The sequence below is a fragment of the Heteronotia binoei genome, chromosome 21 (genome assembly GCF_032191835.1).
Source record: "Heteronotia binoei isolate CCM8104 ecotype False Entrance Well chromosome 21, APGP_CSIRO_Hbin_v1, whole genome shotgun sequence".
Lineage (NCBI taxonomy): Eukaryota > Metazoa > Chordata > Lepidosauria > Squamata > Gekkonidae > Heteronotia > Heteronotia binoei.
Window position 1 is genome coordinate 41,295,012 of NC_083243.1, and position 16,023 is coordinate 41,311,034.

The window sequence follows — 16,023 nt, forward strand, 5'->3', positions numbered from 1 at the left end:
GGGAGGGAGGTACCAGAAATTTGTTCATTGAAGAAATTAGCCAGAGAAGAAGTGCAGACGAATGAAATCTTGACTCTTTAAATCTTTGGGCACTATCCTAGAGCTGCTTACAACCGTGGCACAGCCATAAGGCAGACAGTGGCCATGTCTGTACTTTGCATTTTTGCAGCTACACCATTGCAGCTGGAGTGTGTCTTTGAGCATGGTGGGAAACATACCCCCCAGAAAGATTGAACTCCATGACTAAATATGCTGCCCCAAGAAGCTAGCTATTTAATCTTTTGTTGTTGTTGTTTTTTGAAGAGGTCTCATGCCTCCTGATGCAGAGATGTTATATATGCAAGAGGTTGAGAGAATGGAAGGTTACGGTGAAGAAAGCTATCCTGCAAAGGTGAGGTTGATTTGTGGAAAATCATTGCCGTGGCTTTGTAAATCCTCAAGTGTGCTTGCTTTTTAAAATTTATACTAAGCCAGCATGAATGTAAGACATTTTGGCTTTCTTTTTACAGCTCTGAGATGTCTGAATATTTTTATAGAAATGGTTAAACTCACAAGACACATATGTCGGCGGAAGATAAAGACTTGTGGGTAGGGATTAGGATTTATATTAGATAGAGATCTTTGACTCTTATAGTTATTACTATTTTAAATTTCTTACCTTTTTGTCTAAAAGATAGACCCTAGGTGGGTTCAGTAAAACCAAATTAGCATCCATAAACGCCTGAAAAACAGCCTATCATAAAATACTGCACAATGGCACATTTCAAAATGACCATTGCGAATGTCTTCTGAAAATGGAAGGTTGTTATAGAAATGTAAAGTTCATATCTGTGTAGGAGGAAGGAAGAAGGAAAGTTGGCTGGACAAGACTCCTGATGGCAGGAATTCCATCCAGCGTGGTGGCACAGTAGAAAAAACATGACTTCTAGAAACCATTGCCTTCATTTTAGAATTTAGAGCCAGTTTGCTGCAGTGGTTAAGTGCGTGGACTCTTATCTGGGAGAACTGGGTTTGATTCTCCACTTGCAGTTGCTGGAATGGTCTTGGGTCAGCCATAGCTCTTAAAGGAGTTGTCCTTGAAAGGGTAGCTGCTTTAAGAGCTCTCTCAGCCCCACTACCTCGCAGGGTGTCCATTGTGGATGGCAGGGAAGGTAAAGGAGATTGTGACCGCTCTGAGACTCTGAGATTCAGAGTATAGGGTGGGATATAAATTCAATATCTTCATCTTCATCTTCATTTTGCTTGTCCTCACTCAGGCTAGAACATGACCACATTTTACTTGCTACATATCCCTGGTGGGCTTGGAAAACAAAAACAGAACACCCAAACAAACAAATATAGTCGAGGAGGGGTCAGTGAGAATCAGTGAGGGAACACCAGACAAACCAAACCAAAGTCTTCTCCCACAGTTGGAAGACAATAATAGAAGGAGACAGAAGAATCTCCCTGGGGAGGGAGTTCCATAATTTTGGTGCCACAATTGAGAAGGCACTTTCCCGATCGCCACCCATCTAACCTCCAGTGGTGGAGGTACTCAAAGCAGAGCCTCCAAAGATGACAGCTGCAGTTAGGTCAGTTTGTATGGGAACAGGCAGTCCTTAGGACCTTCTGCGTGTGCAGCAGGGTGAAGAGAGTTGACTGGGGTTGGAAACAAAGGTATGACCATTTAAGTATATAAAACTCCTGTGACCTGGCAGCGCTGAGGTTGTCCTCTTGAAGGGGAACAAACTCAAGTGTTTTCATTGTTTCTGGCCATTATCCAGGACAGCCAAGGAAGTGATATATTCATTGGAGCCTGTCTTGATGGAATCTTTGTGAAGCACAAAAACGGCCGCCCTCCTGTTATATTTAGGTGTGTTTCATTCCCATATACGGTAATATGTTTCAACTGTTGTTTTCTTGCTTATGCTCTCAAGAACCTGATGTTGATTCGACTGAGGTAAGGATTTATTTCTCTATCAGAACTGAGTCTAAACCAAGGGGAACTGTAAGGTAAACAAAGGATTTGGGTGAATAGTGCCATAGGTCAATTCCAGTCATGGCACAATGCAGTCTTCAGGGTATGTTCATGGAAGGAATGGCTGGGGAATATTTGTAGAAGATAAGGTTTAATGTTTAAGCCATCCATGCTTTGGAGGGAATGAGTGACCTATAGAAAGACATGGCTATGATGTATGGGATTGAGCTGTATGATGATGCATGACTTTGTAATAAAAGGATGATCAGTTATTATATTTGTAATAGAATAATGCCTTACTTTTTGATGCAGCTTGAAAATAAACGCGTATCATTGTTGAACTGGAGAATATACGACTTCATATAAAAGTGGGCCTGTTTTCACCCTGTCGACTTGAAATGTGCCTTACCAGTCATTATCTTTGCGTGGTGGATTATTACTTAAAGGCCTTTGTCCATTAACTGCAGGTGTCTAATCATCTGGTTGGTTGAACTCTTTTGACTCTCTGTATGTGCAAAAGAAACCAGACAGATTAGTAGGTGCCTGAAGAGGAAATAATGCAGAGCAGCTAAGATTTTTTTTTGCAAATCTAGAATATACTGTACGGCAAATTCATATTCCTTTCTAGGCCCATGTAATTACAGTGCCACGCTTTGTGAAGTTTTGAGTTTTTGTTGCTGTCTCACTCTCCTTTCCCCCTCTTTAGGTGGCATGACATTGCTAATATGTCCCACAACAAGTCTTTTTTCGCACTAGAGCTGGCCAACAAAGAAGAGACGATCCAGTTCCAAACTGTAAGTGAGTGAGTCTTTATTTTTCTGCATTTTAAAGCCTTGATGTCTTTATTTGTCTGCATTTTAAAGCTATGGTGTTAAGAGTGAAAAGGCAGAATTCACACAATGTATCCAGATTTTATAACTGGAAAATGAGTTTTATACAATTTCCTTTAAATTAGGTAAGATGCAGTAACATAGTTTATAATACCATATTTGTAACCTCTTTGAAACCAGGAATAAATATTTCCATCCACTTGATCTTAAGGTTTATTTTCCATGTCATCTGGTTCATCAGCCTTAATGTTGTGCAGCCCAGATATGTAATTATTTACATTTCCCTTGGAATAAAGCAGCTCTTAGGGGGTTTTACTTGTTTATTCCTGGGTACTGCTTCCTATTAGCTGGTCCATATTGCTGCATATGTGCAGTTTTGGCATGATGAGCACAAATAGGATATGGTAGCCTGTGTGGGCCAGGCATATGAGCTAAAACGCGATAGCTGACACAAACAAGTGTGCATGGCATTCCTAATAGAGCCATTGGTATCACTGTCTAGATCCATTAGTGTCACTCTGTTTTTAATCAGACCAAATTTCCTATCTGCCTCTAAAGGTTGTAGTTCCATCTGCTCCCTTGCTCTGTAGATTAAAGCAGAAATGACCCCTGAAACTTGAAAGTATACATAGAGAGCCAGTTTGGTGTAGTGGTTAAGTGTGTGGATTCTTATCTGGGAGAACCGGGTTTGTTTCCCCACTCCTCCACTTGCAGCTCCTGGAATGGCCTTGGGTCAGCCATAGCTCTGACAAAGGTTGTCCTTGAAAGGGCAGCTTCTATGAGAGCTCTCTTAGCCCCACCCACCTCACAGGGTATCTGTTGTGGGGGAGGAAGATAAAAGAGATTGTGAGCTGCTCTGAGACTTGAAGTGGAGGGCAGGATATAAATCCAATATCATCATCTTCTACTACTACTCTGGTGATGTGAAGCAAAATTTCAGGATTTGAACTTGACTTGTGCCTCATTTGTCAGAGAAGATATGATGGTTTTGTCTCTTTCAGTTTTCATAATCTGGTTGCATAATAATCACTGCCCATGTGCTCATTTATTTATTTATTTATTTATTTGGGATTTATATCCCGCCCTTCCCACAAGTGGCTCAGGGCGGCTTCCAGTGATAGATCCAACAAAATTACAGTATTTAAACATATAAAGGGATCAGCATTTAAAACAGATAAAAACAGATAAAACCATGGTTATCAATAAATATTAATAAATATTTCAACTATATATAAAAGAAGTCCGGAAAGTATTTAAACATATAAAGGGATCAGCATTTAAAACAGATAAAAACAGATAAAACCATGGTTATCAATAAATATTAATAAATATTTCAACTATATATAAAAGAAGTCCGGAAAGTTACATTTCAGACAGCCTTCACGCTGAGGAGAGGCTGTGTGCAACTGGAGTAGCCAGATCTTGCTGGGCATTCACATATGAATGAAGCCTTAGCATACGTGCCTGAAATCTTAGGTGCATAGGCACAAACAAAGGATGCAACTGATTTTCCTACATGTAGCTTGTGTATCAGGATTCAGTTTGGGTCCTCTGTGCAGTGGATTTTATACATGCAGGTAATGTACAACTGTTACATTTGTGTGTGGATGGCTAGCAATCTGGGAGGCAGGGCAGGCACTCATGATCAGATGGTGGTAGCTGGTGGTGCTTTTCCCCACTTGGATACCCTCTACTGTACAGACCAGTTGGTCCATCTAGTTCAGCATCCTGTTTCCCAAAGAGGCTGACCAAATTCCATCAAAGGCCTGCAGCGGCTAAATAAAAGGCCAAAGCTTCACCTACTGCTGCCCAACCTCCCATTCATATATTAGAACTTAATTCCTAATAGCTGTTGGTTAACCTCTCCTCCAGGAGTCTGTTGAATCCCCTTTTAAAGGCATCTAAACTGGTGGTTAAAAACCCATGGCGCAGAGTGGTAAAGCTGCAGTACTGCAGTCCGAGCTCTCTGCTCACAACCTGAGTTCGATCCTGGCGGAAGCTGGGTTTCAGGTAACCGGCTCAAGGTTGACTCCGCCTTCCATCCTTCTGAGGTTCATAAAATGAGTACCCAGCTTGCTGGGGGGAAAGTATAGATGACTGGGTAAAGCAATGGCAAACCACCCCATAAAAAGTCTGCCGTGAAAATGTGAGGCGACATCACCCTGGAGTTGGAAACAACTGGTGTTTGCACAGGGGACTACGTTTACCTTTTTAAACTGGTGGTTATCACCGCAACCTGTTAATTATGCATTATGTGCATTTTTAAAGTGTATCAGTCCTGAGTCTGTAAAGAAAGCATTTTCATTAGATTCTGCCCCCCCTCCAGTTTCATTATTTTATAATGCAGAAAAAGTTGCCCTGACTCTCCAGACTAGGCATAATTTTGTAAATCTCTACCACATGTCTCTTCTCCCCCCCACCCCAGCATCTCCCCCCTCAAATGGAAATACTCAAAAAGCTCTTCTGCTTTTCTTCCTAGGCAAGGTCCTCCAACCCCATTGGTTGTTCTTTTTTGTATCTTTTTCGAATCGGCAATAATTATTTTTGAGAATGGGATTGAGCACTGTATTTGGAATCCTACCACATAGTAAACCTCTGCCCTGCTCTGCTTTTGAGCCACAGCCTCCCTCTGCAAGGAGGTCATTCAGACTGGGCCAGCGTCTTGGCCTATCAGATCAGCTCAGGAATGGAAAGAAGACATGGCTCAGTGGGAGAGCATCCGCCATGCATGCAGAAGGTCCCAGGTTCAATCACTGATGCCTTCAGTTAAAAGAGGATCAGGTAGTAAGCAGTGTTCCCTCTAAGCTGAGTTAGTGTGAACTAGCTCACAGTTTTTTAGCCTCCAGCTCACACATTTCTGTCTTAGATCAGGAAAAATGGCCCCAGAGCAAGCTAATCGATGCAGTAGCTCACAACTTTAATGCCAGTAGCTCACAACTTTAATACCAGTAGCTCACAAAGTAGATTTTTTGCTTGCAAGACTCTGCAGTTTAGAGGGAAAATTGTTAAGCAATGTGAGAGTCCTCTCCTTGAGTCATTTGGAGAGCTGCTGCCAGTCAAATAGTACTGACCTCAACAAGGCTTAGATCTGACTCAGCTCCATGGGTTCAGTCAGTGGAAAGTAATTTAAATCTATGTGGATAAGGATCTGTGTTCACATATAGTCTTATATTCATCTCTTTTGTTTGATAGGAAGACATGGAAACCGCAAAATATGTGTGGCGGATGTGTGTGGCCAGGCACAAATTTTATAGACTAAATAAATGTAGCCTGTAAGTATCATGGTCTTCTCTCACTGTATTAATCCTAAACAACGTTGTATCCTGTAATTTACTGGTGATCAACCAAATAATTAGATTTCCTTTTTCTCTCAAGTATGTGTTCCTGAGACTGCAGGTAATTTAAATGTTTAAAACAGGAGCCTCAGAGCTTTTCTTTCTGCTTGCTGAATCTAAAAATAAGGCTGCTGCAATTCTGAGCTTCCAAAATATTTAGATTTCTGAAAATATCTTAGGACTGAATTGGTGAAGGGAAGGGGGGAAATGGCCACATGGCTTTCTTTCTGGATTGGCAGCTCATATCCCATCATTCCACAGCACCACAGTTTGAGTAGCTTTCTTCCAACCAATAAGAGACCCAATTTTTCACACTGATCCACATCTCAAGCTCTGCAATTTCAGCTGTAGTGCCAGCTTCAGCAGAGTGTGTTTTTGATAAAAAACAAAACAAAACCAGGGGCTTGTGAGGAATTACAGCAGTTTGAGGATAATTTGGGGAAAAAACCCCACACCCATCTCTCTCCTTCAAGCATTCTGTTTACACTCATGAGCCTGAAAAGGCTAATCGCTCCTTCCTTCCCTTCCCTTTGACTGACACTCAATTGTCTCAACAGTCTGTCCTTCTGGCACATATTTAGTACTCATCAGGACACTCTAAAAAGTTGTGGGATTTTTTTCTGGTTAATTTTCAGAGTTATGTTTTTCTGCTAGCACAGAGTGTCCCATGAATAGACCCTTACTTGTCTGCAGGTGGCCCTGTTGTCTGGCTTTTATCATCCTCACAATGCCCACCCAGGTTACTGATCGATATAGCGATAGTTCAGATGTTATTGCAAAGTGTGATATTTTGGAATTATCATGTCAGCAGGCTGACATCGATGCAGAAACTGTTGCTGTGGGTTCAGCTCTCTTTTCATACTCCTGTAGCAACTGACTCCAGAGCCTTTTAGTTGATACAAAGAAGTTAGATTTATTTTTTAAAATATATTATTTATATCTCTCAGCTTGAGGAACAGCAGAGATGTTACTCGCTTCCTTATCACATACCTTCAGCAAATTATAGCATTGCACTGAGCCTACACATTTGTTCATAATTCTGCATTGCTTTATTTGACAAATAAGCGTTAGGTAGGTATGATTAACGTATGTGATATAAAACAAAAAAGTAGTTCAGTTTGCCCAGGACAAAAAAGCCCCAGGGCCGGCTTAGCCCCAGGGTTAGACGAGGCTAACTTCTGGTGCCCCCCCCCTGCACTGATAATGTCCCTGAGTCACATGAGGGGTGCCCAATTTGACACCCCCAGAAGGCTGCACCCTAGGCAATTGCTTAGTTGGCCTAGTGGCAGGGCTGGCCTTTCTTACCCCTTGTTTGTGAGCCTGTTCTTGTGAAGACCTGGATTTCCATATCTGCCTGTCAAAGCAATGACTGCATGAAAACATGGAGGAACAATATAATGTACAATATATGAGGGATGGGGAAGAAGCCAGGGATCCTAAACACTATCATTTGGTGGAAGACATAAGAACAAGAGAAGCCATATTAGATCAGGCCAATGGTCCATCCAATCCAACACTCTGTCACACAATGGCCAAAAAACCCAGGTGCCATCAGGAGACCAGGACACTAGAAGCCCTCCCACTATCCCCCCCCACACTGCCCAAGTACCAAGAATACAGTGCATCACTGCCCCAGACAAAGAGTTCCAACTGTACCTTATGGCTAATAGCCACTGATGGACCTCTGCTCCATATGTGTATACAGTCCCCTCTTGAAGCTGTCTATGCATGTAGCTGCCACCACCTCCTGTGGCAGTGAACTTCATGTGTTAATCACTGTTTGGGTGAAGAAGAACTTTCTTTCATCCATTCTAACTCGAGTGCTCAGCAATTTCACTGAGTGCCTTGACTTCTTGTATTGAGAGAAAGGGAGAAAAGCAGGGCTTTTTTGTAGAAGAAGCCCAGCAGGAACTCATATGAACATATGAAGCTGCCTTCTACTGAATCAGACCCTTGGTCCATCAAAGTTGGTATTTTTCTACCTTCTCTATCCCATGCATAGTCTTATAAACCTCTGTCATGTCTCCCCTCAGTCGTCATTTCTCCAAGCTAAAAAGCCCCACATGGGAAGGGGACCATGGCTTGTTGATAGAACATTTACTTTGCATGTTGAAGATCCTGGGTTCAAGCCTCAGAATCTCCAGTTTAAAAAAAAAAAAAAAGATATTAGGAAGTAGATGATGTGGAAGATCTCTACTTGAGAACCAGGAGAGCTGCTGCCAGTCAGAGTAGGCAAGACTGACCTTGAGATACCAGTGGTCTGGGTTAGTATTAGGCTGGTTCATGTCATCTCTGTGTCATGCAGTTCTTCATTTGTGGTAAGTAGGAGTTGTTACTCTATGGCATTCTTTCTGTGAATTTGGTGGCTAATATCCATTAGTACTCACATTGGTTGGTCTCTGTCCCTTGCACCTTTCAATATTTTAAGATACTGGCAGTTTGCTTTGTAAAAGAACAAAAGAGAAGTTTGGGCAGCCCCTTAAGGACTAACAACATTTATTCCAGCACAAGCTTTTGTGAGCCAGAGCTCACTTCTTCAGATGCAAATGAAAGAAAAAAATATTCTCCTCATATTTATGCAGAAAATTATAGGCAAAAATGTAAAAGATGAAGTGTGTAAAAGAACGGCCTCTAGTTACGGTTAGTCAATCCCCCTCCCTCCCCCTCTGATTCTGCATGCTCACTGTGGTACTGAGTGACTTCTAGTGAATATGTTGCATGGATTGCTTTGTGGTATTCTGCTATATCATGTACAAAAATGGTAAAAATACGAGTCAGCCCATCAGCACACACACACACACACACATACACATACTGAAACTGGACTTAGAATTTGTGAAATCTGGAGGAAATACGGATAGTTTTTTCCACTGGTTTCTTTAAGGCAGCAGCCCAAATAGCCCACTTTGGCTGGAGCTCATTAGCACTTGGGAGCTAAGCAGGGTCAGCCATGGTCAATACTTGGTTGGGAGGTTGCCAAGGAAGTCTAAGGTTGCCATGCAGAGGAAGGCAATGGCACATCATCGCTGCTCATTTCTTGCCTTGAACAACTTGCAGTTGGGGTCACCATGAGCTGGCTGCAACTTGATGGCACATTCTTCTTGAATGCATGTGGTTCCTTTTCTTTCACACCATGAGGACTAGAACCTTGATAGTGGGGAATCTTTGAGTGCCTCCTGGCTCATGCAAGTTGTCTCCAAATCCTCAAGGCTTCTCAACCTGTCAAACACTAACAGAACTCTTATCCTGTAGAGGTAGGGGGATGCGGAGGTCAGGGCTCTTACAGCAGAGAGAAAGCTGCTCTAAAGCCTACCTGATAACCTCTTAGGAGATCTCCTCTTTGGATAACAAACTTCCTCTCTTTGGAATGGACTATTTCATTGTCGTCTTTTTGTCTGCATGTACCTTGTCTTTAGAGACTCCCCAGACTCTCCGCCTGAGGAAGGCTCTCAGAAATCTTTCCTCATTCTTTCCTTTCCACGCTTTCCAATCCTTTCTCGTCCTTCTCTACCCAAAGGGTGAGCTAGAAAAAATATTTTCTTTTTCCATCCTGAGTTCTTTGCATGCTATGTATTTGTGTGGCTCCTGTGTTCGCTTGGAATGGGGACAAGTTCACCATGATGCAACACAAGTATTCCTTTGGAGAGGGGCCTCCGTTCCCTGCCTTCCCCTCCTCATGTCTTTTCAAAAACATGTCAGAGAGCCATTTTTGGCACTTTAGTTTCAGGAGCAAATGTATCTACAACTGTAACTAGCTAGTGATGTTACCAAAATAAGGCAAAGAACATCTGCTAGTGAAGAGACAGTGTGTCTAGTCAGACCAATTTGTGCACTCAAAAATGTTCTGTGCAGTCCTGCATTTAATTTAAAGGTGACCAGTGCATCCATACTCCCGTTGAGTGCAGGGTTATATACCAGCATAATTATTTAAATATGTGTACCCAGTTTTCTCCCCAGTGGGGACTCAAACAGCATCCTTCTCCCCTCCACTGTATTATCACAACAACCACCCTGCAAGGTAGGCCACTTTGAGGGAGAATGCCTGTCTCGAGGTCACCCAGTAAGCTTCCATGGCTGAGTGGGGACTCAAAGCTGAGTCTCCTAGTCCAGGGGTGGCCAACGGTAGCTCTCCAGATGTTTTTGCCTACAACTCCCTTCAGCCCCAGCCATTGGCCATGCTGGCTGGGGCTGATGGGAGTTGTAGGCAAAAAATATCTGGAGAGCTACCATTGGCCACCCCTGTCCTAGTCCAGCACTGGAAGCACTTGAACATGTTGAGTGCCAAAGAGCTGGCACACAAGCTTCATTTTAATGAGATGCCTGGGTAGGTGGAGCCCTGCTAAAGCAGATGGTTTTCATACACCATCATTTATAAATCATTGAAATTTCTGACAACTCTGAGGCAGGAGGGGTATTGGGGGCAGCTCTTGCAAAGGAAGCTGTTGGGATTCTTCAGCTGTAGCGATGGGCCTCTGGCTGGACTCTGTTGCATTTTTATCCTGCCCTTTCTCCAAGGAGCTGAGGGTGGAATAGATGCCTCTCCTTCCTCCACCCACATGGCAAGATGCCCTTAATGTATCCTATGTCGCTGTGGGGACTGTTTGCTGGAAATGGGTGGGTGCATGCAAACATGTTTAGTCCTACCCGCTTTCGCCAGTATGCCCTATGGAATGAGCTTAAAGGAAATCCCAATCTCTTCACATTTTTTCTGTGCATCTAGCAAGTGGGAAGCAGAAAACTTCTGCTTGGGAGGTTTCACTGACAACCATGGGCATGGTTGTCTGGCGAGATGTTTAGCCAGGTTCTTTTGTGACAATAACAAAAGGGTGAATTGTAACTCTTGAGGAAGATTCAGCTGATGACGAAACACAATGTTGGGCTTTCACGTCTGCATTTCAAACTGTTTTCCCTCTGGATTCCTGATAGGAATGTGATACATGCAAGATAAGCCACTGTGTGCCATGTCTTGCAGGACTGCTGATGAAGGAGGAATGTGGAAGTAATGGGCTTGTTCTTGCATCTGCTTTTATGTTTTGTGTCAGTTGTGAAAGATTATATCTGCCTTACCCATACACATCTCATGTGCATGAGATGACAGGGTGGGAAGTGAGCATTGGGGATATCAAGTGCTGTAAGATTTCCGGATGCTCTCTCAGTGGTTGCCAAAATCTGCAATTATCAAGGGTTTTTTTTTCTTTTTTGCTTTGTAGACAAACTCAGACAGTGACTGTGAATCCAGTTAGGCGGCGATCCTCTTCCAGGATATCTCTGGTAAGATTTCCAGTTCTGAGCTATCCTTTTTTTTTTTTTTTTAAATTAAGGTTATTAATGAGATACTTCCTAAAAGCTGACTGTTTTGGTGTGGTTTGTTCAATAAAGCTACAGTGGCACTTCAGTAGCAAAATCATTTTTGAGGCTGTTTCAGTCACTTTCATGAACTAAGACAGAAAATTTGGTCTTCAGGCCATTCCGGTCTTTACCAAGGGCTGCTGATCTTTCCCAGGCAAAATGTTGAAATATTATTTCTGTATGTAGGCCAGTGAATGTGTCTGGGGTCAGATCTCCTCCCCCTGAACTCACTGCAAGAAGACAGAAGCCTCCAGACCATGTCAAGGAAACTGTCCAGGGGGGCCACAGAATCCCAGTGTGATGCTGCAGGAGCAGTTTCCCAGCTTCGCCACAACACTCAGAAATGCGAGGCAGGCCAGGGGCTGGCTAGCAGTTCACCCCCAGGGGCCAGCAGCAGAGGCATGAGGCCACAAGGGTGGCAGAAGAGTAGCAGAAGCCACCACAAGTAACAGCCCTTTCCTCATCTGTTGCGGGAGCCAGGAAGGCTTTTTTGGAAGGGTGGGGCAGGAAACAGGCTGAAGTGACCTCCTCAAGCCAGCAGGGGCCAGAGGAGCAGCCTTATGAGGCTTCCCATGGGAGAGGGGCAAGGAAAATGGGATTCCTGGCAGGTAGCTGCCCATTGGGCCTAGAACCTGCCATTTCCATAGGCCCATCCCCAGAATAGAGGGAATGGCTGAGGCCAGAGTTGTACTCCCGCCCCCAGCAATCCTTTCAAAGGCAACTAGGGAGAGGTTGTTTGCAGGAAAGGGAAGAGGGTGCTGTAAACCTCCACCCCCCCCCCCCCCCCGCTAAGCTCTTATCTGAGGTTTTTCCCTTAGGACAAGTGCATCTACTGGAGAAGGATATAGTACAGGCCCAAATTCCAGCCTGACATAGAAGTCTGATAGTTATTTTTAATTCTTAACAGAGGAGCTAGTTTTCTAGCTACTTTTTGGTTTGGTTTTATCGGTGTATGAGAATTTTTAGTTATGTTACCAAGAGTTTGGATTCTGGACTAATAAACTGCCCCCAAACAAAATGGAAATGATTTTGGTTATATCCTTGTTTCTTTCCTGGGATGGTGATGGTGGTGGCAGTAGTGAACTGAAACCATCAAATAAATAAACTTGAAGGATTAACAGAAGCCAGTGAAACTTAGCCCTCCTGGTTAATCTGGCCACTGACTGTAAATGTGCATGCTTACTTTATGTTCCTTGCTTCTTCATGGGTTCCATGAGTGGTTCCTCTCTCATGCCAGTCCTCTCAAATAAAATTTTTAATGGCATAACAGTATTTAAAAAGTCCTCTGCTTATAAGAAGGGAATACTAAATACTTAGAAGGATTCTGGCAAAACACTGGCATCCTGAGTCAGCCATTTTCTTGCTGGCTCAAGGGTTCTCTTCCCAGTTAGGAGATTGCATGAATGTATGTTGATGTGAACTTCTCAAAGGAATGCCGAGGATCATCCCATTAATTTCTCTAAAGAAAGCCAGTTGGTATATCTGTTCCTTTAAAAAAAAAATTAAATGCTCAGATCTGCCTTATTGAAATGAATGGGATAAAAGGGAGCCTTTTTAAATAGCTCTACAAACACATGTAATTACTGCTACAATATCTTTTCAGCAGCCCAAACCACAGCCTTTTATGATGCCACCACCGCCTCAGTTACATTACAATGGACACTTCACAGAACCATATACGTCTTCCCAAGGTAAAAGATTTTATGTGCTCAGGAGATTGAAATATTTTACATGGCCAACTTATTTTGTAAAAGGGCTTTAGTGGTGGCTGTGGTGGGAATTGCATTTTCTGGATGGGCTAGACTTGTCAGATTTTGGAAGCTAAACATGGTCAGCCCTGCTTAGTATTTGGATAGGAAACCATCCAACACAAAGCCAGTGAATGGGAGTATTTGGATGGGAGTCCGGGGTTGGTATGCAGAGGCAGGCAATGGCCAGCCCTACTTCCATCTGCCTTGAAAACCTTATGGGATCACCATGAGCCATCTTCAGCTTTATGTCCCTTTCCTCCACCACCACCAGAAGGAAGACCAGAGAGTGATTTGAGGACAATTTATGTTTTCAGGTTGATAATGCTATGTGGGTCTCAACTTGGCTATGATTCCATAAAATTCCTTAAGTGAATATTGGCATACATCAGGTCTAATGAAAAACCGCAATTCACTGTTATGTGAACTAGCCTGGAGAAATTAGGCAGTCTCTTTCCCTCTTTCCTCCATTTGTGCATGGTAATGTAATAAAGGATTTTTGCTTTTAGAGGCAAACCATAAACTATTTTTCACACTGTTCCCTAAAATCTAGGATCCCAGAGTCTGTTTTAATTTTGATCTGGAATCCTAGATTGTAGGGAACATATGCTGAGTTTGAACACAACATCAATCTGTCTTTTTCCACAATCACACATGAGAAGAGAATTCTCTCCACAGGTTTACTCATGTAATCACAAGTAGTGGCTTATCATTAGATCTGAAGCATGCGGATATGTAAATGCAATAAATGCACAAATAAGCTAGTAAAGATTAGAGGCTAGTAAAGATTAGAGGCTTGTTTAACCATTCATTTAAAAAAACTCCTCAGTCATTGTACCAGGTGGTAACTGCAAGTCTACTGCCTAAGCATAAAGAGGCAGTTCACTATATGCAAAGAAGATACTGGGGTGGATCTAACTCCAAGGAGTTTTCCTCCAACTTGAGAGGCTGTTCCTCCAAGGGAAGAGCTACTTCAGTTGGAAGAAGGCTCCTTAAGTTGGAGAAGGACTTCAAACTTGGAAAGGTGGGGTGGAAATATTTAAATAAATAAGCTTTTCTCAGTGGAAAGGTAGAATCCACCCCACTACTGGATAGCCACAGCCTACCTCTAGTCTAATATGGAACAAATACCTCAAGGCAAATGCTATCATAAATGTGCTTCCCTGGAAGGAAGACCCATTGAGTAAACCTGAGTAGGACACTAAGTAGACTAGAGGCAATATGCTGTCTACAGGTGTTTCCAAATCCCTGGAGAATGAGATATCAGACCTTATTTGCCACGTTTTAAGGGATGGGCTATAGCTCTTTGGCAGAGCATGTGCTTTGCATGCCCAAGCCCCCAGAGCCAATCCTTAGCATCTCTACTTGGGTACATCCTTGAGTAGCAGGCCTGTAAGGAATTTTGGCCTGGGACTTTGCAGATGTGATGCCCCCCAAAATAGCTGGCATTCAGCTAGATGGATGGTCTTTGTATAAGTCGGCGAGATAAGTTAAAACATTCCAGAAGTGGTGATGTGATATTGGTCTATGCATTGTGTGGAGAGAGTGGACAGGGAGAAGCATTTCTCCCTCTCACAATACTAGAACTGGGGTCATCGATTGAAGCTGAAGGGTGGGAGATTCAGGAAAGATGAAAGGTGGTACTTCTTCACACCGCACATAGTTAACTGTGGAACTCACTGCCACATGATGAAAAAGGCTGCCAACTTGGAAGGTTTTAAAAGGAGAGTGGACAGATTCATGGATGAGGCTATAGGTGACTATTAGCCCCAATGGATATCTACTCTCTCCAGTACCAGAGGCAGTATGCTTCTTTAAATCAGTTGTTGGGAAGCATGAGTGGGAAGATACTGTTGCAGTCACCCATCTTATGGGCTTCTTAGAGGCAAACAGAATTCTAGACTTGATGGGCTGTTGATCTGATCCAGCATATCTTTTCTTATGTTCTTAGAAGGTAGGTTTAGTGTAAGGGTCTGAAATTAGTGACTTTCTTTTATTTAGTAGGCTTATATTCTGCCCTTTCCCGTAAATGGGCTCAGGGCAGATCACAACATACAATAATAACAATAAAAACCTACAGATCAGAGTTAAAACACTACATTAAAATTAAACGAGTGAAAACAATAGAACAGTAAATAAATGTCAGAACTTAAGAACTTCAAACGGATCCCATACTTGGTTACAAAGTTAGGATTTTATTGAAGAGAACTAAGCACTGGAAAAGGCAAGATAACAGTGATGGCGAGAGCCAGCACCAGCACAATTTTATACACGTAAAGCAAACATCTCACAAAGCCACAATTCACACCGTTACAGGCACATCTGTCTTCTCACCATCACTATCAGTAGAGAGGATGCCTCCCTACTCCAAAGGCCATGCTGCTCGGCTTCAAAGGGTCCCAGTGTGAGAATGTGCAGAGACATAACATAACTCATTCTACAGCCCCAAATATTATGGATACCAGTGGGGCAAGGTTAATTACTATTCAAGCACTTTGGGTCAAGCAAGGGTTACAACATGGAGTCAGTTTGGTTCAGTAACAAAGTAGCTCTAAGCCACAGTAAGAGTACAATACAGCATTGGTCACATTATAGGGAACCAGCAGTAAAGATACAAGTTCTGACATACTGCCCCCCCTAAGCGCCCCCTCCCGCGGGGCCAGCCTTGGGCTTGTGCGGGTACAGTAGGTGAAACTTTTTCAGCAGTTGCGGAGCGGCTACGTTCTGAGATTCGACCCACTCGTCACAGCTCGGGGGGAAGTGTTTCCACCTGATCAAATAATACAGTTTCCCCCTTTTGACTT

General features: G+C 43.0%; 1 protein-coding gene across 6 annotated transcripts in view; it reads left to right on the forward strand.

Annotated features, from left to right (window-relative positions):
• PTPN21 (protein tyrosine phosphatase non-receptor type 21) overlaps window positions 1-16,023 on the forward strand; it is a 69,699-nt gene that overhangs the window by 37,477 nt on the left and 16,199 nt on the right. For 2 of the 6 annotated variants that reach the window (XM_060263047.1, XM_060263048.1), the window contains exons 7-13: window positions 304-391; window positions 1,764-1,852; window positions 2,664-2,751; window positions 5,980-6,059; window positions 9,539-9,640; window positions 11,333-11,393; window positions 13,075-13,162. In XM_060263047.1, coding sequence (XP_060119030.1) covers window positions 304-391; window positions 1,764-1,852; window positions 2,664-2,751; window positions 5,980-6,059; window positions 9,539-9,640; window positions 11,333-11,393; window positions 13,075-13,162 — 596 coding nt within the window. The remainder of the gene's footprint in view (window positions 1-303; window positions 392-1,763; window positions 1,853-2,663; window positions 2,752-5,979; window positions 6,060-9,538; window positions 9,641-11,332; window positions 11,394-13,074; window positions 13,163-16,023) is intronic. The other 4 variants (XM_060263051.1, XM_060263052.1, XM_060263049.1 and 1 more) reach the window with 3 other exon arrangements.